The sequence below is a fragment of the Peromyscus maniculatus genome, chromosome 8, assembly GCF_049852395.1.
Source record: "Peromyscus maniculatus bairdii isolate BWxNUB_F1_BW_parent chromosome 8, HU_Pman_BW_mat_3.1, whole genome shotgun sequence".
In the NCBI taxonomy this organism is placed as follows: Eukaryota; Metazoa; Chordata; class Mammalia; order Rodentia; family Cricetidae; genus Peromyscus; species Peromyscus maniculatus.
In genome coordinates, this window is record NC_134859.1 from 4,555,674 (window position 1) to 4,578,300 (window position 22,627).

General features: G+C 49.9%; 1 protein-coding gene across 1 annotated transcript; it reads right to left on the reverse strand.

Moving 5' to 3' along the window:
* Positions 1-1,661: 1,661 nt before the first annotated feature.
* Positions 1,662-9,434, reverse strand: Rmi2 (RecQ mediated genome instability 2). The gene is made up of 2 exons (XM_076577853.1): positions 9,125-9,434; positions 1,662-3,911 (listed from the first exon to the last, which is right to left on the reverse strand). Exons 1-2 carry the CDS (start codon positions 9,417-9,419, stop codon positions 3,763-3,765), a joined length of 444 nt encoding a protein of 147 aa, XP_076433968.1. The 5' UTR covers positions 9,420-9,434; the 3' UTR covers positions 1,662-3,762.
* Between the last annotated feature and the right edge of the window lie 13,193 nt (positions 9,435-22,627).

Consider the following 22,627-nt stretch of genomic DNA (forward strand, 5'->3'; position numbering starts at 1 on the left):
GGACAGCCAGGTCTACACAAAGAAACCCTGTCTCAGAAATAAATAAATAAATAAAATAAAACGAACAACTTAGCCAGGCACGACGTGAGTCTGGCAGTCTCACAAGACTCAGTGTGGAGTTCACGTGTTTCCTGAACTGCACTCCTAGCGAGCTGCAAACTCTCCACACTAAACCTGTACTGAGAGCTGTACTGACAAGGAACGGGCCGTCACTCAGTGGGCAGGCGGGGTATGCGGGCACACTGATAGATAGTGGAGCACCGCGAGAGAAATGGGTTTCACAGCAGCAAAAGGCACGGCAGAGCCTGAGTGAACGACGTTCAGCGGAGCACTCCATGGCAGAGCCTGAGTGAACAACGTTCAGCGGAGCACTCCATGGCAGAGCCTGAGTGAACAACGTTCAGCGGAGCACTCCATGGCAGAGCCTGAGTGACCGTTCATCGGAGCACTCCATGGCAGAGCCTGAGTGACGTTCAGCGGAGCACTCCATGGCAGAGCCTGAGTGAACAACGTTCAGCGGAGCACTCCATGGCAGAGTCTGAGTGACCGTTCAGCGGAGCACTCCATGGCAGGCCCAAGCGAGACGGTAGGAAGACAGGTGACCATCAGGACTTTTAGGGCAGTGACAGTCTTCTCTGATACCATGAAAGTCTTAAGGCCAGCACAGCTGCTTGACAAGGATCCAGCAAAGCTGAGCCACATGATGGCCACCTTTCATCTCCACCTGTTGCATACTTGGGAGACTTTTAATATTTGTACAATTTGGGAATATTGGATTGATGGAAAACTTCTTATGAATCACTTACGCCTTTCCCCAGGAGTAATGCTTCTAAGCTTCTCCAGGACAATCCTGAACATACTACCTCTCCTGCTTTTGGGAGATATCCTTATCTACTTGAAGGTCTTCCTTATGCTTTGGAGGTTGTGACACACATAAAGAAGCCAGAGGTCTCTTTATGAGACTATGAGACATTTTTGAAACATCTGTCTCTGTACTTACTCAGGAACAATGACAGTCAAAACAAAGTAAACTTAAAAATGTCAACAAGATTCGGTGGGCTAGAGGAGTTGGTCACAGTTCAGATTGCAAGTCTCTTCTCACTGTACACTCAGGCGATTACGTGACATGAACAGCAACACAGTTAGATTAGCTGAGGTTACCTCTGCCCTACACAGAGACTTACATTGATGAACAAAGCATAGACTAGAAAGATGACAAAAGAATGAGATGTCAGGACCTCCCTTTCTTAGAAAAGTCAGTGCATGCCAAGTCACTGTGATGTCTTGTGACCAAAGAACAACAGAATACCAGGACTAGACATATAAACAAATTCTACTAAAATATAAAATATAGACACTGTATTATGCCAGAATTTGAATAACTGCAGCAGCTTTGGCCTGAGACTTTTTTGGGGCCCCTCTGGCCATTAAGAGTTAATAATACACTGCTTGAGATATGGCAAAATACCCAGGGTGGTTGAAGATTTTATTTTGGTCTATAGTGTCCTTGAAGCAACCAAAGCTACCAGCCTGAGAACAGGCTGTCATATGCCTCTAGATTCTTAAAAATTGGGTTTTGGGGTTAATGAGTAATAATGATAACTCTGTTCATCAATGATGTCAAAACTTGAGGGGAAATGATTGAAAATGATAACTCTGTTCTGCCATAGTTTATTAATGATGACTAAAAGATGAGCAAGAAAAGGTGAAACACATGTCTAAAACCAAAAATGATAGGATCCATGTTTTGGAGCAACATGAATGTATCCCTGCTTACTAAATTCTGTATCAAAAGCATTCTGGCTGCTAGTCAGCCAGGCTGCAGGATTCTCCCCACCACGATTCCCAGCTCTCCTTCCCCTGCCGACTCCATACATCCTCTGCAGGAACCTGTCTACCACCAGGGATGGCTCCCAGCACCAGGGACCCCAAGATCCATCCCCAGCGCCTTTCATTATTACTGTTCTTAAGTCTTCTCATTGTTTTGTATTTATTTTTATTTATGTATATATGTGTAAGCATGTGAGTCTATATGCCATGTTGTGGGGATGCCCACAGAGGTCCGAAAGAGGCATCAGATTCCTGGGAACTACAGGGAGTTATAGAAGTTGTGAGCTGCCTGGATGGGGCTGACAAATGACCAGCACTCTCTTCTGGCCTCCAAAGGCACCCCACACACATACATAACAAAAAATAAAACTCCAAAGGCTCCCCACATACATAACTAAAAATAAAACTCCAAAGCCCTCCCCCCCACACACATACATACCTAAAAATAAAATCTTTTAAAAAAGGCATCAATGCAAGCAGGGCAGGAGGAGCCAGTCTGCAGTCCAAGCTGCTCTGAGACAGAAGATGATAAACCTGAGACCGGCCTGAGCTACAAATTAGCTCAAAGCCTTGACATTTTTTCTATGGGCAGGGGGCAGGAACGGTCTAGATCACCCCTGGGTCCCTTCTCCTTCTCCCTCTGTCCCTTTCCTGCCAAGCGGCTCCTGAGTTTATCTGCTGGTAAGCACCGTCTGATGCTCACGGCAATATAGGTTAGTCAGGGTGTGGGGGTGCCTGGGTGAGAGGTGTGGGCCTGGGATCGCAGCACTCAGGAGGCTGAGGTATTAGGAGCACCACATCTGGCTAGTCTTGTTTTAAGACACTCTGTCTTAAAATCAATGAGCTGGATGTCTAGATCAGTGATGGTGTTTGCCTAAGACACACAAGGCCTTAGGTTCAATGGCGCTTATATGGGACTTTCTGTTCAATTTTCCTGAAAACTTAAGCCTGTTTTAAGAAATCATAGTTCAGGTTGGAGATGGGGCTCAGTTAGTAGAGAGTTTGCCCAGCATGCACAAAGCCCTGGTTCAATCTCCAGCACTGCAGAATGCAAGCAGAGTGGTGTACTCAGGAACTGGAGGTGCGAGGTCAGGAGTCAGGCTGTCCGAGCTACAGAAGACCCTGTCTTTAAGATAAACAAACAAATAATCAGGCTTATTTTTAAAAACTAGTCATACAAAAATGTTACTAGTGGTAGACTATCAGTCATGTGGGCAAAGTGCTGCAGCGGTGTGGGAACATAATATGGACTGCCTTGGTCTTGACCATCCAAACATGAATCTAGCCTGGGTGATCAGCAGAAAGCCAAAACCCAACAGTGATGCAATCCCAACAGAAAGACATTTCGTGCAGAAGGGTCAGGACTCTAAGCCAGCAGACTATTCCCTCCCTGGCTATCTCTCACAAAAGTTTTGAAGCAGAAGTATTTGAAAAGTCTGTTTCAATATTCCAACCATTCTCAGCAGCTGGTCTCACAATGTTTCAGGAATGAGCATTCTGGAGCAGAGAGGGCCCTGTCTGCAGGGGCTGCTTGCTGGCACCCGGCAGCTGGGGATGGGGAGACAGGCCGCAATGCCGTTCTGTCCTCCTAACTGCACTTTATCCCACTGGCAGTAACTGAAACTTAGATTTTGCATCTTAAAGCAGAAAGTGTTATCTCTCGCCAAATCAGGAAACGGCAACGTGAGATTTCCATGTGCTTTAGAGAGAGAAAAATGAACATAAATGACTAAAGGGGAAAAAGCCCAAAGCATCTGCTTCTCATCCACAAGCAGCCAAAGGCAGAGAGGAGGCGGAGTTAACGGAAGCTCCAGCTCCCAGGGTCCAGACGTCCAGCTCCACCAAGGCAAATCTCCTCCTGAAACTTGCGATGTCCCAGCCCCACATGGTGGTAAATCACTTCCAGGGAAAGCTGCTCCGGGAGGCCCAGCTCTAAGGGATGTTTCTGTGTAAATCCTCCACCTCCAGTTCCCACATGCTTTCGTGGACAGGATTGTCAGAAAGATCCGTCATCTTCACAGCCTGTAGGCAGGGCTCAGGACTGCAGGCCTGAACCACACCCATCACCATCACATACTTTCCTGGGAAGAGAAGAAAAGGACGTGATGTTCATACTAACAAGGCAGGTGGGGACAGCCTACAAAGACCCTGACTTCAGGGCCTTGATCAGAGAAGGACAATGGAGACACAGAGATTATCTAGGGCTTGCGGGCTGCAGCTCAGAGGCCAAGCTCATGCCTAGCATGCACTAGGTCCTAGGTTAGATCTTTAGCCCTGCAAAATAAGAGGAAGAGGAGCTGGGGGAGGGCCTAGCTGGTAAAGGGCTTGCCATGCAAGCTAGAGGACCTGAGTTCAGACCCCCAGCATCCATGTTTTGCATGACAGGGTGTATGCATGTGATCAGTGTTAAGAAAACAGAGACAGGAGGGTGCTTGGGGCTCTATGCCCAACCACCCTAACCCAGTCAGAGAGCTCCTGGTTCTGTAAGAGACCCTGTCTCAAAAAATAAGGTGAGGGCAATCAAGGAAGACACTTGATGTACATCTGCCTCTACACACACACACAGGCATGTGTGAGCACACCCCCACACAAGAACATGCACACAATCCTGACAGTAGATACCAAAACAAAGGCAGTCAGGGACCAAAACAGATACATGTATGAACAATGAGATCAGCGCTTAACCTGGAGGATGACTTCTGCATCTTATTGGCATCTGCTTTTCATATGCTAGACACAATAGGCAGGCTCACTCAGCAGTCATGCCCCTGGAACGCCAGCGACTCTGGATCCCACTGAGTTATAATTAGACACACCGCCCCAGGCAGGGGCGGAGACTCAAGCTTTGCTCTCAGTCTTGTTCATTGCTCAATGTCAGAGTGAGTGACTGGTCTCTGTTGGCAAGACGGGTACTCCTGCAAAGCCACTTCCTGACAGCCGAAATGTAAATCCAATTTTCCCTCCACATTGCCAAAAAGAGTTAGGCCAGGCATCAGCACAGCCCTCCTCTCAACCACCCACAGCACACTGCGCTGTTGTTCCAATCCCTGCCGCCCCCAGCTTTATCCCAAGCCACACTGGGCACACACAGGGAAACCAACAGAACAGGCTGCCACGGGATGATCTGACATATTATTAACCACAACTTCCCATTCCCTGAGGGAAGTGCCTCTCCTTGAAAGCGCAACTTGGCTAGTCATAAACCACACAAAATGCAATTGTGTAAAAAGTCCCTTGTCACAGCTGGAAAGGCATGCAACCAGTCCCCTGCATGCCCGGCTTCCACCAGCAAGGATGAGTTTGCACACAAGCCAAGCCCTGAGGCTGCCCATCCCTCCCATGTTTTCCCTGACAGGGTCCACAGAAGGATCTCTGGATCTAACTCGAGGTCCCATACTGGCAGTCCTCTGTACATGGCCCCAACTGGTGATGAAGACAAAACCCTTAGAATTACAAGGTGGAAGACCAGGTGAGGCCAACAGACCTGCTCTGTGGGACCTGGAGACCCCCAACCACTGACAGCCTCCTGCCCAAGAGCCCCCCATCACAGCACAAACCATCTGCAGAAGGAGGACGAGGGGCAGAGTTCCCTACTTCACTGGATCTTCAGAGCCTGGAGAGAAACTGCTGGATGCCTTACAGGCAGGGCAGAGGCCAGGCAACCGCAAACCAGCAGGCATCAAGGTCATTTAGTGTAGACAGGTCCTTCCCAAACTGCAGCCTTTCAGAGCTACCCCTGGGGCCCTGTTCCCTCCTCCTGGCCTTTGCTGTCCCCTGGGGCCCTGTTCCCTCCTCCTGGCCTTTGCTGTCCCCTGGGGCCCTGTTCCCTCCTCCTGGCCTTTGCTGTCCCCTGGGGGCCCTGCTCCCTGTCTCTTGGCCTTTGCACAGCTGTTCAAAGGAGTTGACAATCCACTACTTTACAGACACAGACTGTCCCAATTCTGACACTGAACATCCTGAGTCCCAGCAACCCAAGAGGGCTAGTCCCTACAGATAACTACAATGCAGTTCTCAAGGGCTTCCCTGACCCCCTTGGGCCTTGAACATGTATCCTTCTTCTGTGCCTAGTTCTGTATCAACTGGCCCCAAATAAATACCAGATGAACCAACGAGCCAGATGGACAGAAGTCTGTCTACGCTCTGCAGCTGGAGGTCTCCTGAGGTTAGCAGAGGCCAACACATGGCATGCTTTTGTAGGGACTTTTCTACTTCACAAACACGGAGGCAGGTACCGTGAGCACCAATCAACGGAAGAAAGCTGTCACCCCTGTACATCGACACTGGTACCCTGTGTTTTAGTGGCCTGTTTACCTCCCTGGTTCCTGGTGAGCTAATTAATGAGGAAGAGGAAAGAGGATGAGCCCTGCCCCTGGGTATACAAGCTAGGTGAAGCCAGTAGGCTCAGTCCAACACAGGGACATCTGCTGGGTGCCAGCTTGAGACACTGGCTGACCTCGAGGGACATTGCCTAGGCTAGGACACCAAACACCATGGAATGCGAGCAAAGCCAAAGCTATGGCAAAGGGCAGTCAACTTTTTCTGTAAAGGACCAGACTATATAAATCAGGCTTTTGTGGGTCATCTGTCACAACTCCTGGACTATGTCATTACAGTGAAACAGTGACCCTAATCTTTTGTAAATTACAAATGCATTTCACTTTAATACAACTTCACTTGCAGATGCTGATTCTGAACTGCATATACTTTTCCCACACTGTGATCAAAAGGTAAAATACAAGCCAGGTATCAGGCACATGCCTTTAATCCCGGGGCTCAGGAGGCACAGGCAGGAGGATCTCTGAGTTCAAGACTATCCTGAGCTCCATAGTGAGCTCCAGGCCACCCAAGGCTACACAGTGAGACCCTGTCTCAAAACAAAACAGACGATAGTGAAACCTGGGCCAGTGTCTGCTGCCAAGGCTGGCACTCTGAGTTCAGTCCCTGGGACCCGCATGGCGGAAGGAGAGAACCGACTCCAGACTGCCTTCTGGTCTCCACCTAAGTATTACGGCACACCCACATGCACACATGTAACCTGACTCAGAATAAGTAAGATGCAATCAAAATGGTTTTAAAGAGCCACCCATGTGTGACAAAGTTACACTTTAAGTTTTAATTAATATATCCATGAAACAAAAATGCCTCTGATCTACAAGTCCCTTGCCCAAGGACAGAGAGTTCCTGTTGTTTATGGAGACAACAAGCCACATATTTTTCACTCCCCAAGTCTATTTGACCGATCTGCACTGGATGTGCTTGATCACACGTGGGCAAGAGGTTGACAGGCAGGTAACACATCAGGATGTGTGCTTGCCCCTGATTGGATCTGATGGGAACTATTTAAGTAAACCATGACTCAGAACCATCTTTGGAAGCCTGAAGATGGTCCTGGCCGGAGTCCATCCACCTGGCCAGTATTTAATTAAAGCTTCTTTCAAATTTGGCTTTGAATTGTGGTAGTGGTCTTTCTTATTCTCCATCAGTGGGATTAACACATGGTGGTACACACCTTTAATCCCAGCACTCAGGAGGTGGAGGTAGGCGGATCTCTGTGAGTTTGAGGCTAGCCTGGTCTACAGAGTGAGACAGCCAGGGCTACACGGAGAAATCTGCCACAAACAAAACAAAACAAACGAGTTTTAAAATGTAAAAGCTGGGACTGGAAACAGAGCTCAGTGGTAAGGCACTGAGTATGATCCCCAGCTTTGTGTGTGTGTGTGTGTGTGTGTGTGTGTGTGTGTGTGTGTGTGTGTGTGTGTGTAAAACTGCTTTTAGTTTACAGTCCATTTTAGTTTGCTAGTCCTAAATTAGAGTAAGACTGGAGAGAAGGAGAGAGAGAGAGAGAGAGAGAGAGAGAGAGAGAGAGAGAGAGAGAGAGAGAGAGAGAGAAAGAAAGGTAACCTAAATCTGAGTTCAAAACAGCCCAGGTCAGACCCCTGACCTAGTCTGTCTCTAGACAGAACCCCACACTCTCTGATCTGAACAGGAAGCGTTCTTAGAGAGTCTGGCTTGACTTCACAGAGAAGGAAGCCACGGAAAGGCAGGCCTGGTGAATCCAAAAGCTTCCTTCAGAAACCTCCAAAGTCAAGTAGAGGCAGGCCTCGTCTATCTGGGTCACAGCTGCAGCCCCATGTATGATATGTTCACGTGACATCCTTGTCAGTGAGATGAGACTCCAGGTATCCCAATGCCTGTCTCTTAGGCCATCTGGTTCTCAGGACACTTAGATGTCAGACATGAGACTAGATGCTAGGGTCAAGCTGCAAAGTACTGTAGTAGCTCAGAGGGTGGCCTCAAACCCAGCAATATTAGCAGCTCCTTGGAGCAAATGAGAAACAAGTCTTAAGACTCGGAAAACCTGAGGGGATGGGCTTCAACAAACCCCTAGATAACTGTGATGATGCTCCCTTGGGTGTGAGCAACAGCTGTTTATGAATTATGAACCACAGCTATGGTGTTCTCAGTAGGAAAGGTAGAGAAAAGTGTCCCCAACCCTTCTGGTAACAGTGGCTTCCCAAGATAAATGTCCCATTTGTCTTGGAACATTAAAAATATGCAGACGTGGGGCTGATATATGGCTCAAAGGCCTGGGTGTGACCCCCAGCACCACATGAACCAGGTGTGGTGGCATATGCCTGTAATCCTAGCACTCTGGAGATGGAATGGGAAGTTCAGGAGTTCAAGATCACCCTCAACTACACAACGAATTTGAGGCCAGTCTAGACTACATGTGACCCTGTCTCAAAACAAACAGAAAGGGACACGCACACATTTCCCAAGACATTATTTCTCAAAGCACATGGGGAAAGTGAAAAACATCTATGGGGAGAGAACTCGTGACAGAGAAGCCCAAAGCTCAAAACCAGGAGGACTGGGAGAGCTCGAGAACCCAGAGGTGTTTTCATTGATTTATTTGTTTACTATTTTTGCAGCCTGGGTTGAACCCAAGGCCTCATCAATGCTAGGAAGTGCTCTACCACGGAGTCCCATCCCAGGCCCTCTTTACTCTTTGTTCTGAGACAAGCTCTCACTATGTTGCCTAGGTTGGCCTTAAACTCACTCTGTAGCTCAGAAAGATTTTGAACTTTGCCATCCTCCGGCCTCAGTCTCCTAGTACTGGGATGACAGGTGTGGGCCAGCAGGCCACATTGGAACCTACATCTTTGAACGTGGTGGCAGGTGTTGCCATCGTGGGATAGGGGTTGGGACAGGAAGGAGGACGAATGCCTGGAGGAGGGACCGCCCCGCCCCCGGGAAGGACAGCCCCCTGCTGAACCGGTCTGGCCCTGGTTACCTGGGAGCAGGCAAGGCCGGCCCCGCGGTACGCGCTCCAGGCCGCGCACGGAGAAGGGCCCGCTCGGGTCACGCAGCCGCGCCTGGCCGCCTTCCGCCGCCAGCACGGTGCCCTGCATCCACACGGCCGCCAGCTCCAGCGGCGCGCGGCCCGCCGCCGCCCGCGACAGCCGCCACGCGCCCGGGCCTCCCTCCGCGTGGCGCCGCAGCTGCGCTGCCAGCACCTTGAGTGGTGGCGACCGCGGCAACCGCACGGCCCCGGGGCCACCCGAGGACGGCGACTCCGCCGCCGCCATGCTGCGCCACCGCCACTTTCCCGCCAATTCTGACGGGCAGCGGGGGCTTGGCAGGCGGCGACCAATCAAGTGCGCTCCGGCCTGAACAGCCAATGGCCAGGGTTGGGGGCGGGCCCGCCGCGCCAGGAGTGCGCATGCGTACTGTGAGTACCTGCCCGATGCTAAAAATGAATGGGTTAAATTGAATTAAAGAGAAAAACAAACGAAAGCAGGGAAATAAGGGGAAGAGCAACCATGTAAACCATATGTCTCCGGTGCAGTTTACTAAAAAGTAAGACGTGCTCAACAATAGCTGAAATAACAATAACAGAAACAAAATGTGAGCCCTTAGCAATGCATTGCCACTCGAAAAGCAGAAATGCAAACAGACCCTGGACCTTTTAGATGGGGATCACAGCTACTCACAGGAGAGAAAGTTCCAGAGGGATACTTTAAAGCATGATTCATGTGCAGGTTTGTTTGTTTGTACTCTTTTCCATGCCTCACAGATAACGCGACTATGTGCTGGTAACTTTGGTAAGACGTTTCTTTTCAAGCATCCTGTACTCAGACTATATAGAGTACATTCCTGAAATTATCATAGGAGTTTTATCAGGAGAAACCTTTCAAAAGAAAATAAATATACATACTTGAATTCAACAATTTAAAAATCCTCTTTCAAAACAAGCTGTGGTGGTTCACACCTGTAACCCCAGCACTCAGGAGGTGGGCTGGAGGATGAGTCAAGGTCATCCTTAGCTACATAGTGAGTCGGAGGCCAACCTGTGATACAAGAGCCCTGTCTCCAAAACCATAATAAATAAATAAATTAAATAATTTCCTCTTTCAGTTGGGGATATAGCTCTATAGGAGAGTTTTTACCTAGCATGCAAGAGGCCCTATGTTCAATACCCAAGAACTTCCTCTTTCAGCCTGGTCAGATGGCTCAGCACATAAAGTCACTTGCCACCAAATCTGATGACCAGAGTTCCATTCCCAAGACCCACATGATAGAAAGAGAAAATTAACTCCCCAAAATGGTTCCCTGACTTCCGTAAGTGCACAGGGGCACGCATGCACCCAGTACACACACTAAGTAAAACATCTTTAAAGACATAAACAAAACTGGCATGTGTATGTCACCTGTAAAGTGACTAATTTTTCCCTATGTCTTCTTGCACAGTTTAGTATTCTGAGGTCAGTAATACTGAACACTGAAATGAAAGCCCAAGCTTGTGAATGGTCACAACTGATCGGGAAATGACACACATAGTAGTATACCAATTACCCCATGTGATCATTATACAACATATATAGTTATCAAAATATCACACTGTTTCCTATAAATAGACACAACTAATCACATAATAGAAAATTAAAAAAAAAAAACTGGAAGTAACGCTCAGAAAGACAATGAGGACAACCAAACTGCCCTTTCTTTTTTATTTGATTTTTGGAAAGTTACATTTCCATATTCTTGGGGGGTGTACATGCCACCACATGTGTGGTGGTCGGAACACAGCTTTTGGGAGTCTGTTCTCACCCCTACCATGTGATCCCAGGGTCGTCTGGCCAGCCTTTCCCTTCCGCTGCTGTTTTTGTTGCATTTTAATAATATATAAATGTTAGGTCTCCAGGGAACCTAGGACAAATGGCTAACTGGAGTACCTATTAGCGCACAGAGGATGCTGGCCAGCCGTCCCAGCGTCACTCAGTCCTGGGGCTCCCAGCAGTCTCACCACGCCCCTCACCTTCCTCCTCTCCAGCCCAGGGCTGGGCCTCCCTCCCCCAGCTTCAGATCCCTGTAGAACTCAGCCATCTTGGCTACAAGACCTCGTGGTCTCTTAGTCTATGGCTCCCCTTCTCTCTCCCTCTCTCACCTCCCTCCCTCCACGACCCAGTCTATTCTGCTGGCCATGTTTAGTCTGGGCTGCTCCAGACACCTCTGGCTGTTCTTTCCCTCATATCTACAATAAAACCTCAACTATATCTAGGAATGCCATGTCCTTCTTTTCATTCAATAAAGTAATTTAAAAGTTGAAAGAAGAGATGGGCAGTGGTGGCACGTGCCTTTAATCCCAGCACTCACAAGGCAAAGGCAGGCAGATCTTTGTGAGTTCGAGGCCAGCCTGGTCTATAGAGTGAGTTCCAGGACAGCCATGGCTGTTATACTACCTGCCCCCAAATTAACTCTATATTACCATGAAAGGAATATACACTGTGGAGAACTAAAAAAGGAAATCTAGAGTAAGAAATCACTGTAAGACACATTCAAGGATATCTATTGTTGATTTCTGAGTGTATTAACTTACAGATTTTTTTGCTTTTTTCTTTGTTTGTTTGTTTATTTTGAGACAGGGTTTCTCTGTGTAGTCCTGGCTGTCCTGGAACTTGCTCTGTAGACCAGGCTGGCCTTGAACTCAGAATGTGTGTGTGTGTGTGTGTGTGTGTGTGTGTGTGTGTGTGTGTGTGAGAGAGAGAGAGAGAGAGAGAGAGAGAGAGAGAGAGAGAGAGAGAGAGAGAGAGAGAGAGAGAAATAAGATATAATTTAAAATAATTTGAAGCAGTGAGTCCGGCCCAGCCCTTGGGACTCTGAAGGGAGTACCACACAGGCCCCTAGGCCCTGGAAAGGCCGTTCTCCACTGGCCAGGAAGCAGAGTTCTCAGAGGCTCTGTGTCTTGCTCAGGGCTGTCCATCTCTACCACCTCTATGCTTTCATCATGCTGGAGAAGAACTGGTTGCTGGACTTAGCCAGGAGCCAGGAAAACCAAGAGAGCCCTATCCTTCCATGCCCAGGGCCCCTGCTGGCCTTTCCTGGGTGAGAAAGTGATGGAAAAGCAGCTGGGGTAAAGCAGAGGCTCCTGGGAATCCCCCACCATTCTCTGGCCTCCTGATGCCTCCGCAACACTCGACCGCAAGGCTGCTGACAGAGGAATTTCCCCAAACCCAAGTCTGAACATGTTCTGAGAGTGGTTTGCACTCCCAGAGAATGAGCATTCCACACGGGAGGAGCTGTGTGCCTGCCTCGGGAGGAGCCAGGTAAGCAAGGGTTTAGGAAGCTGCCAGGTTTTCAAAATGGCTGGGATGCACAAGAGATGGAGGAGCTGGGACTCTGAAGCCTGTGTCTGTAGAATCCCACTTCTTTCTTCACACGGACTTGTGTGTGTGTGGTACATGCACATGTTTGTCTGTATGGGTGTGTGCGTGTGCACATGAGAGTATGTGAACATGATGAGGATGTTCCTACATGTGGAGGTCACAGGTGTTTGGTGTCCTGTCTTGATCACCCTCTCTACTGTGTGTGCCCGTGTGTGTGTGTGCCCGTGTGTGTGTGTGTGTGTGTGTGTGCCCGTGTGTGTGTGTGTGTGTGTGTGTGTGCCCGTGTGTGTGTGTGTGTGTGTGTGTGTGTGTGTGCCCGTGTGTGTGTGTGTGTGTGTGTGTGTGTGTGCCTGTGTGTGTGTGTGCCTGTGTGTGTGTGTGCCTGTGTGTGTGTGTGTGTGTGTGTGTGCCCGTGCCTGTGCGTGCACCCACGCGCACACACTCAGAAGACATTTGTAGGAGACAGTTCTCTCCTTCCAGCACATGGGTCCCATGGTGGATGGAACGAACTCTGGTGACCAGGGTTGGTAATGAGCACCGAGCTCCCTCATCAGTCTCGAATTTTTGTTTGTGTTTTTGAGACAGGGTCTCACTATGTAGCCCTGGCCTGGCGCTCAGAGCTCTGCCTCCCGAATGCTAGGATTAAAGGCATGCACTATGTCCAGGTGCTCATTTTTCATAAACAACTTTAAAATGTTTCATATTCTTGTAGCTATTTCTGTATGGGGGTTACATGCCACAGTGAGCATGCAGAGGTCAGAGGGTAACCTCATGGAACCATTGTCTCTTTCCACCTTTATGTGGGTTCCAGGGTGAAACTCAGGTTGGCAGGCGTTCATTGCAAGCACTGTATATTCTAAGCCAGTGGCTCTCAGCCTGTGGGTCTCAACCCCTTTGGAGGGGTCAAGAGGCCCTTCACAGGGGTTGCCTAAGACCATTAGAAAACACATATTTACATTACAGTTCATAACAGTAGCAAAATTACAGTTATGAAGTAGCCATGGAAATGACTTTATGGCTGGGGTCACACAACATGAGGAGCTGTACTAAAGGGTCGCAGCACTGGGAAGGGTGAGAACCACCACCTAAGCCATGCCATCCGCTCTCTACTATACCTTCTCAGACAGGGTCTCTCACTGAACCTGGCTGAGTTGTCTAGGCTGGCTGGCCAGTAAGCTGCATGCATCTGCCTGTCTCTGCCCCGCCCCGTGCCCCCCCCCCCGCCCCCCCAGGGCCAGAGCTCCAGGCATATGCTGCCAACACTTGCTTTTTATGGGGTGTTAGAAATGCGAACTCAGCAAGTCCATTAGCATGGAGCCATTGTCTGAGGCTCTGTACAAGCTCAGTTTACCCCCTGGTACAATTGAAACAGCTGGGGTTGGGCCAATGACAAACCTCAGGCTATGTGGCTAGGGAGTGGGCCACCAGAACTGAACCCAGGAGAACCGACGCCAGCTCAGCCTCTTGGCCTCCTTCTCCTCACAGGTGCTTCCAGAACTCTGTTTAGTGCTTTTCCTTCATGCCTTCCCTGGTTTCTCTCAACTGAAACCCGGCTCGGTCCTCAAATGACTGCCAGCTTTTAACACGTCCTATCTTGATCCCTTGGCTCTGGAAGCAGTGTCCACCCTCTTCCAGGCCAGTTTGTGGCTGTCTTGACCCATGGTTTCTCAGCTTTTTGGCCACAGATGTCTGCAAAGTCCTTTTTGGTAGGCGTCTGTCCTGTGTGCTCTGCCAGATGCTGAGTGGTACCCTGACCCTCCTCAAGTTGTGACTACCAAACGTGTTCAGACACTGCCAGCCCTCCTTGGGAGACGAAGTCACCCCGGGAGCTGCATCCTAAGTGGCACGCTTCACCCACTTTGAATCATACTTGAGCCTGCTCAAGCAATGCCAAAAGGCTCAGACTCAGATGCCAGCAGTGGCCAGGCAGGTAACCTTGGCATGGAAGTAACAGCCTGACCTTCAGATGACCGCCTGGGCCAGCCCCACTCAGCCAGCTGTCACCACGGTCTGGGGTTGCCAGAGCACTTGTTTCTGGTTCTTGTTTGCTTTTGAGACATTTGAATATGGGGTGAGGGGTATGTGTCTGTATGTCTGTGTCTGTGTGCATGCATGTGTGTGTGTGTGTGTGTGTGTGTGTGTCCTGTCTGCGTGTATGCGCGCGTGTGTATGTGTGTCTGAGTGTAGGCCATAGGTGAACCTCCTGTGTCAGTTCTCAAGAGCTGCTCACCTTGGCTGTTATTGTTGTTGTTGTTTGTTTGTTTTTCAGACAAGGTCCCTCACTGGCCTGGAACTCTCCAAGTAGGCTGTGCTGGCGAGCTCTGGGACCGCCTGTCTCCACCTCCTCAGCGTCGGCCCGAGTCGGGAAGTGCCCCGCCATACCAAACTCTTTCCCATGCTTTTGGGGTTGAACTGAGGTCCTTGTGCTGGCACACCAAGCACTCTGCAGACGGAGCCTTCTCCTCAGATCATGTTAGCCTCCTGATAGAGAGATGACTAGCAGGTAAGAGTATTTATTGCTCTTGCTGTAGACATGAATTCAGTTCCTAGAACTCATGTAAACCCAACTTGAGGGGGACCTGATGCTTCTGGCCTAGGCAGACACCCTGCCAATGCACACACACACACATATTAATAATTAAAAAATCAAATTTTCTTTTTCTTTTCCTTCTTTCTTTTTTCTTTTTTTCTTTTTTTTCTCCAGTTTTTCGAGTCAAGGTTTCTCTGTTTCTATCACTGGCTGTCCAGGAACTCACTCTGTAAACCAGGATGGTCTCAAATTCAGAGATTTGCCTGCTTCTGCCTCCTGAGTGCTGAGATTAAAGGCATGGGCCATCACCACCTGGCCATAAAAATAAATCTTTAAAAAGCAAAAAACAAAAACCTGTTGGCAATGAAAACTGTGGACTAAGTTTGACTGTCACCGGGTTGCTGAAGGTTTACTGTTGCTCACTTGAGCAGGGCAGTGACTGGTGTGTGGCCTCTGAGATCTTCTGGTTGCAAGGGTTGTGTGCTAAGCATGGCCGGTCCCAGGACCTGTGTGCATTGCTTACCAAGTCCAGAGTTAGACATGCTTCGCCGTCCCAACTGGCATTGGTTTGTAACTACACGTTGGGGGAGCCTCTTCTCCATGGGGTGCTGCTGACCTGTGCTCCCACACCCAAAGTTTCCCTTCCCACACTTCCCAGCACAAACAAAGCCCTTTGGAAGGGGGCTTTCCTGCCACCTGTTCCACGGAGGACAAAGGTGAACAGGGAGCAGTGATGGCCTTGGCCTCACACTCACCCTCTTTACCAACTCCCAGGCACATCGGGCAGGTGTGTGTGTGTGTGTGTGTGTGTGTGTGTGTGTGTGTGTGTGATTGTTCCTGCCTGAAGGAACTGCCCTAAGAAAAGAGATTTGTTCTAGAAGGGCAGCTGCACAGTTGTTCATGACAGCAGTAGCTGCGGACTCACGTGTCCCAGCGCCACCCCAGCTACTGTGTGCTCAGTTCCTCCTCAAGACAACCAGAAGTAGGTGTTTTCCTGGAGTCCATTTCAGAAATGAAGAAACTGAGGCTGAGACAGGTGACGTCGTAGCCTGCCTGAGACTCACAGCTGGCCAGAGCCTCCACTGGCCTATGCTCACCAGGAACAGCGCTCTTAGATGACTCTCAGCCATCAGTCCTGCAGGTCAGGAGAAGAATGCCTAACCTAAGGCCAACCAACTGCGGCCAGCTCTGACTCTGACCCAATGCCTCCAACTGTCAACAGGAAAGAATTCCACGGAACTGTTTTTGTTTACATGGTATTTATGAATAACACGTCTTGGCTGTTAGTTGATGGAATGCCTCAGGTGTGAGGGGGGCTGCAGAGACAGATGTTCGCCACTTACTCTGCAGAAGTGCGGCACAGAATCTTGTAAGCGAATGAGGAAGGACTGGCAGCTGAGGGGAGACGGGGAGAGTCTGCAGCTATGGGGTATGTACGGTGGGTATATGGCTGTTCCTAGCTCAATTCTTTGAATGATACGGTCTTAGTTGGCCATGATGGTACACCCTGTAATTCTAGCACTTTGGAGGTGCAAACAGAAAGATCATTAGTTCAAAGCCAACCTGGGCTATATGAGACTTGCCTCAAACAACAATAACAACAAAAATTCCATGGAAGCTGGGTGTGCTGGCTCGCTCCTGTGATCCTTAGGAGGATTGCTTCAAGTTTGAGGTCAACCTGGGCTACGTAAAGAATTCCAGGCTAGCCTGAACTGCAGAGTAAGACCCTGTGTCAAGGAATGAGGGAGAAAGGAAGACCAGAACAGCAGCATCAAAACCCTGTACAGATGTTGACAGTGGTCCATGGCTCGGCGGGAGACACCCTGACACCTCCTTCCAGAGTCATTCGAGAAGCATCTCCGGTTCATTCACAGCACCAGCCAGGAGGGAGCGAGACACAGAGACCTGGCTAAACTCAGGTGCAAATCACCAGGCTCCATGTCACATGCTATGGGATTCCATCTATCTGATATCCTGAAAGAAGCAGAAGTGGAAGCAGGAAAGATGAGTTGCCCAGTGAGGGGAAGGGGGCACGTGACTACAAAGGGCAGGGGAGGGAAGCAGGGCGGAAGACTTAGCAAACTGTACTGGTCCGTCAGGTGCCCAGCAGGTAAAGGGACTTGCTAGGGAAGCCTAGCAGCCTGAGGCTCCTCCCCAGAACCTGTGGGAAGAGGAAGGAGAAATCAACTCCACAGTTATCCTCTGACCTCTACACACATGCTGTGACATAAGCATCCCCACCCCCACACAGACAAAAATAAATAAATGAATCAATAAAAAGTTTAAAAATTCACGGAACTGGGCCCCAGGCGGTGTCGCATCCCTGTAATCCCAGCACTTGGGAAATGAAAGTTAGGGGGTCAAGGCTGGTGTGGGTTACACGGTGAGGTGGAGGCCGGCCTGGGCCGCAGGAGTGAGACCCAGTCTCAAAACAAAAATACACAGAACTGCGCGCATGCGCGTGTACACACACACGAGAGAGAGAGAGAGAGAGAGAGAGAGAGAGAGAGAGAGAGAGAGAGAGAGAGAGAGAGAGAGAGTCCTGGTTCAGGTCCCAGTACCCACATCAGGCAGCTCACAACCATCTGATGCTCTAGCTCCAGGGAATCCAATGCTTCTGGACTCTCAGGCACCTGCCCTCCCTGTACATACCCAAAGGCACACACACCTTACACATAATTAAACCTAATAAGAATAAACCTTTTTTAAATAGTAAGGAAAATAAGGTAGAGAGGGATAGAGAAAGAACCAGACATTGGACTCTGGCTTCCACATGCACTCACATATGTGTACACACACCTGCACACACATGTGCATACATGTGAAAACAGGTACATGCACATCCACATGTAAATAATAACAATAATAGTAACGTTTCAAGTTGAAATAAAAAGTAGCATTCTTGGATTGCTGAGCACTAAGTGGCCTTACAGAGAGAGCCCAGGACCAAGAGGTTAAGGAACCTGCCCAAGACCACAGGGTTAGTAGGACTCACCCGCCTCCAACACTTGGGTTCTTTCTCCCAGCGAGTGTGAGGAAGGCACCAAACATAACCCACAGCTGGTCGGGCCTTAGAGGGTTTGGTCAGCAGGTTTTCTTCTGCCACAGGGGTCATCAGGACAGCACATACTGTCCATGCTAAAAGGGGAGTCTGGTGTGGGACTCCTTGTGCCCTGGGACACTGATATGACCTTTCTGTGAAAATTTCCTCCAGGAATAAACAAGAAACTGAGGCCAGTGTATTAAAACTGTAACAGCACCCCCTTTCTGGTAATGACCCTGATTCTGGGAAAGTGAAACTGTCCCAGAAAATTGAGACTGACATTGTCTGCCCGTGCGCAGACAAGAAGACACCTCTGCAGCTGGGTGTGGTGGCACACGCCTTTAGTCCTAGCACTAGAGAGGCAGAGGCAGGCTGATCTCTGAGTTCGAGGCCAGCCTGGTCTACAGAGTGAGTTCCAGGACAGCCAGGGCTACACAGAGAAAGCTTGTCTTGAAAAACAAAATGAAACAAAAAGACACTTCTGAGAAAGTGAGAAGACAGCCTCCTGTCCCGAGGAAGAAGAGGGTGGGTTGAGAGACCGCTCAGTTGGATGAGGACCGAGTTTGAATCTCTTCTTCTCATGTCTGTCTTCCCAGGGCTAGGAAGGCAGAAACCTGAGGATCCTGGTGCTCACTGGATACCTAGTCTAGCCAAATAATCCCCAGGCCAGTGAGAAACCCTGCCTCAAAAAACAAAGTGGTGCTGGGCTGGAGAGATGGCTCAGTGGTTAAGAGCACTGGCTACTCTTCCAGAGGTCCTGAGTTCAATTCCCAGCACCCACATGGTGGCTCACAGCCATCTGTAATGGGAACTGTTGTCCTCTTCTGCCCTGTAGGCATACATGCAAATAGAGTACTCATGTACATAAATAAATACATCTTACATTGAGGAATACAACCAACTTTGATCTATGGTCTCCACATACATGTGCACACCACACACCCCAAAACATACACATAATACAGAAAAACAAACAACAACAAAACAAAACAAGAACAACAAAAAAAGGAAAAAACCAAATAAACAGCGAACACAAACCCGAGGCTTGGAAAGGCCTCCCGGGGCAGCAGGGGAATTTTTGTAAGTGGCTTTGGGATAGAGTCCAGCCAGGAGCCAGAGGTAAACAAAATGACCATTGGAGGCTCAAGTTCCAAAGCAGTAGGAAGTTTCCAAAGTCTCCTGGACAGCGGCTTTGGTGGGAGAAGGAAAGGACCCCACCGCAGGATTAGAGGGGGCATGCTACCCCAGCCAGGAGCTGGTAGGACCAAGGACTCGTGATCTTGAGTGGATCCAGCAAGTGTGATGTTGGAGACTTTCTTTTTAAAAGGCTGAACCCAGAGGCTACAGCTGTGGGACTGAGAATTTACATGAACCTGAGTCTGGGCTGGCAGGCTAGCCTTCCCTAGGGACCTGTGAGCAAAGGCCCAGCTGCAAAGGGCCAAGCATAGTATCAGCCCCAGCAACCATCAGCTACCAAGACAGGGAGCTGGAGAGGGCTGGGGTTCAATAGGGTCCGGTCCTGAGCCCTTGGACCAGTGAGGAAAGAACCTGACATGTGCAGGAGTTAGCACTGAGCCATACCACCCTGCATTTCACAGGGGGGAGGGGGGCTGCTTTCTCTGGACACTGGGATGCAGTGGTAAATTAAGCTAACAAGGAACCTGGCTTAGGACAGAGTCTGCTGAGGGGCAAAGACAGAGCTAAACCTGACCAGTGCATGCAGGAGAAGAAATGAGCCAGGAGGAGCAGACCAAGCATCCCTCAGCTGAGATCTGGAGAAGGAACTGGCGGTCTGTTGAATGGAGCTCCAGGAGGGAGCAGCAAATGCGAGACCCTGAGGTGGGGTGCCAGGTGCAGAGTTGAGGAAGGGGCCAGCTGTGGAGGCCAGCTGGTCCAGGCTGGCTGAACTTGAGGCCACTGGAAGAAAATTGGATGTTGTTCCCAACACAACCTAAACAGATGTTGTCTGGAGGTGGGCTGGGGCATGATGGGATTTTCCTTCTTGACACATGGCCTGGCTGTAGTGTGGAGAAAAGATGTAGGTGAGAGAGGCAGATGGATGGGAGATGGAGCAGGCTTAGTGCAGCCTGGCACAGGGCGTGAACCAGAACCACAGGCACCCACCCAGGGAGGGGTGCTGGGGAGACAGGGCCAAAGTTGGGGGCCTGGCAACTGGTCTACACAGGGGCTCTTGACCGAGCTGAAAACAGTGAGAGTATCCACCAGGATTCTCCTTCCTCTCCCTGTTCCCCTCAAGAAGCTCAGAGTGTGTTTTATTCCTACCTCGGTTTTCCTTTCCACCCTGGCCTCATGCTGTTCTGAAGACCCTAGCACCTTTCCCACGCTCCCAACATGTGGAGACCTTGATGCCTTTGGGTATGTGGTTCCTCCTGCCTCAGGACCTTTGCTCCTCCCTCAAGCTGTGAGGGGTCAAAGGGCTGCATTTGGATAGGGGGCTCCCCTAAAGCCAGTGCAGATGTGTTGAATCTAGCCTAGCCAGCTCCCAGCTAGGACTCTGGGTGTCCACATGGGACTCAGTCTCTCCCTCTGCAGAATGGTTCAATATAGGAATGGCTACATGCACACAACTGTTCCTCCTCACTTCAGAGACATCGCTGTCGCTGAGGGAGACCTGAGGCCCAGGCCCACACATAGCCTTGAAGCAGGTTCCTATGTGAACCCTGCTGGGCCATGGTAACCTTGGAGGGTTCAGGGAGAGGTTGGGGTCTTGTTCAAAACACAACAGAAGTCAGGTGTGATGGCAGATGCTTGAAGCCTGGAAGCAACTTAAGAGGCCGAAGCAGGAAGATATTAAGTTCCAGGCCAGCATGGGCTACACAGCAAGACCTTATCTTAAAATCAAAAGGGCTGGGAACTTAGTTCTGTGGCAGAGTGCCTACCCAGCAGCCACAAAGCTACAGGTTCCACTGGAAATCAGAGGAAGCAAGACCTTCCCCTCCCGGGGTTCTGGGAGAAAGGAGCCCACATTTCCCAAGCATCCCTGCCTTCGCCAGCTCTAATAGTGCGTGACCTCCCTTGGGTGCCTGTGGCTGGCTTCATGCCACAGGTGCTGAGGCCAGATGTCCCATCATCACGTGCACCCCCTGCATGTGTGGCTGGTCTCTGGAGAAGAGGAAGCCAGGGCAGAACGGCCTGACTGTGGTGAGGCGCCCTCACCACTGTGATGCAGCCTCTGCTGGGAACAAGAGCAGGGTGAGTTACAGGAATTGAGACCTCTGCACCAAATCAAATGAAAGGGCAGGTGTATTTGTGTGCACATGCACACACGCATGTATGCACACAAATACATACAAGCAGCTACTCAGCAGTTCTGCATGCATACATGCATGTATTGCACAGATAGGCAAATGTGAACATACACAAAGGCGCATATATGCATGAACATGCACTAGCACACAGACATACACAGATAGACCTAAATATGTGCAAACATACACTGCACATACTTACATGTACACATGTACACACATACATATACGCATGGACACATGGACACATGTAGGTACACACTACAGGCACACATGTGCATGAACATGCACCAACACATACATACATACACAGGCAGACCCGAATGTGTCTACACATGTATACCTTGTACATATCAAAATGCATACATGCACATATACAGGCACACATCAAACACATAGGCACATACTCAGTCCCAAAGGCTCTTCTTCTTGCACTTGGCTTACTGTCCCTGGCCTCAGATCCACACACTTCCAGCCCCTGATACTCAAGTTATATCTACAGGAAGCCAGTGTGGATACACACTAACAAACACATGAGGGCCAGACCAGTGGCCCCCGTGCACATTGCCAGGCTCCCTGACCCCATGGTCACACACACACTCATTTGGCTACAGGAGAGTTGCTTGCTCTGCCCCTAGCTGCCACCTAGGGCAGCCACTCCGGCTTTTCAGCACCTCTGCCTGTGTCCCATCCCACCCTAAACCACCTGCCCTCAAACAGCGTGTTCACCCCCTCACCCACCAAAAGTCTGCAGCACCGTGCATTCTAGAGTGCTGGGTGACGGGATTGTGGGTTAACTTGGTGCCAGCCGCACAGGTCTTAACCTCTGTGGACCTCAGCTTCCTGACACTAAATTCACCACCATGTTACTCACAATACCCCTCTTCCCTTCACAGGGGCCGGGCAGCCAGTCAGGCGCACAATAGATGCTTAGTAAAAACATGGTTAAAGGAAATGAAACCATGTCTAAGAGCCTGAGCTGCTGCTCTGTCTACAGGCAGGACCTTGTGAACGCCACCAAACCCCAGGAGAGGAAACTTAGCCCCAGGGGAGGGGTCTGTCTGAGGTCACTCATCTTGGGCAGATATGACTATAGAGGGGTTCCGGGCTAGACAGGATCTACCTGCTATTGTTCCAGGCAGGTGTGGGCTCCTTACATTCCCTGTGGGGCCTGTAGGGGTCCCAAGTGACAGTCAGGGCTAATAAACAGGGTCAATAGTTGTGTGGTGGGAGCCGAGGTGAGGCAGTGGAGGAGACTTGCTCAGGATGGCCCACTGACTCTGTTTCC

What these genes read in the sequence shown, in the direction of transcription:
- Rmi2 (XM_076577853.1), bottom strand. Translation starts at nt 9,419, where the DNA reads ATGGCGGCGGCGGAGTCGCCGTCCTCGGGTGGCCCCGGGGCCGTGCGG. An exon ending in CCGGCCTTGCCTGCTCCCAG is followed by an intron (nt 3,912 to 9,124) that starts GTAACCAGGGCC and finishes TTCTCTTCCCAG; the next exon opens with GAAAGTATGTGATGGTGATG.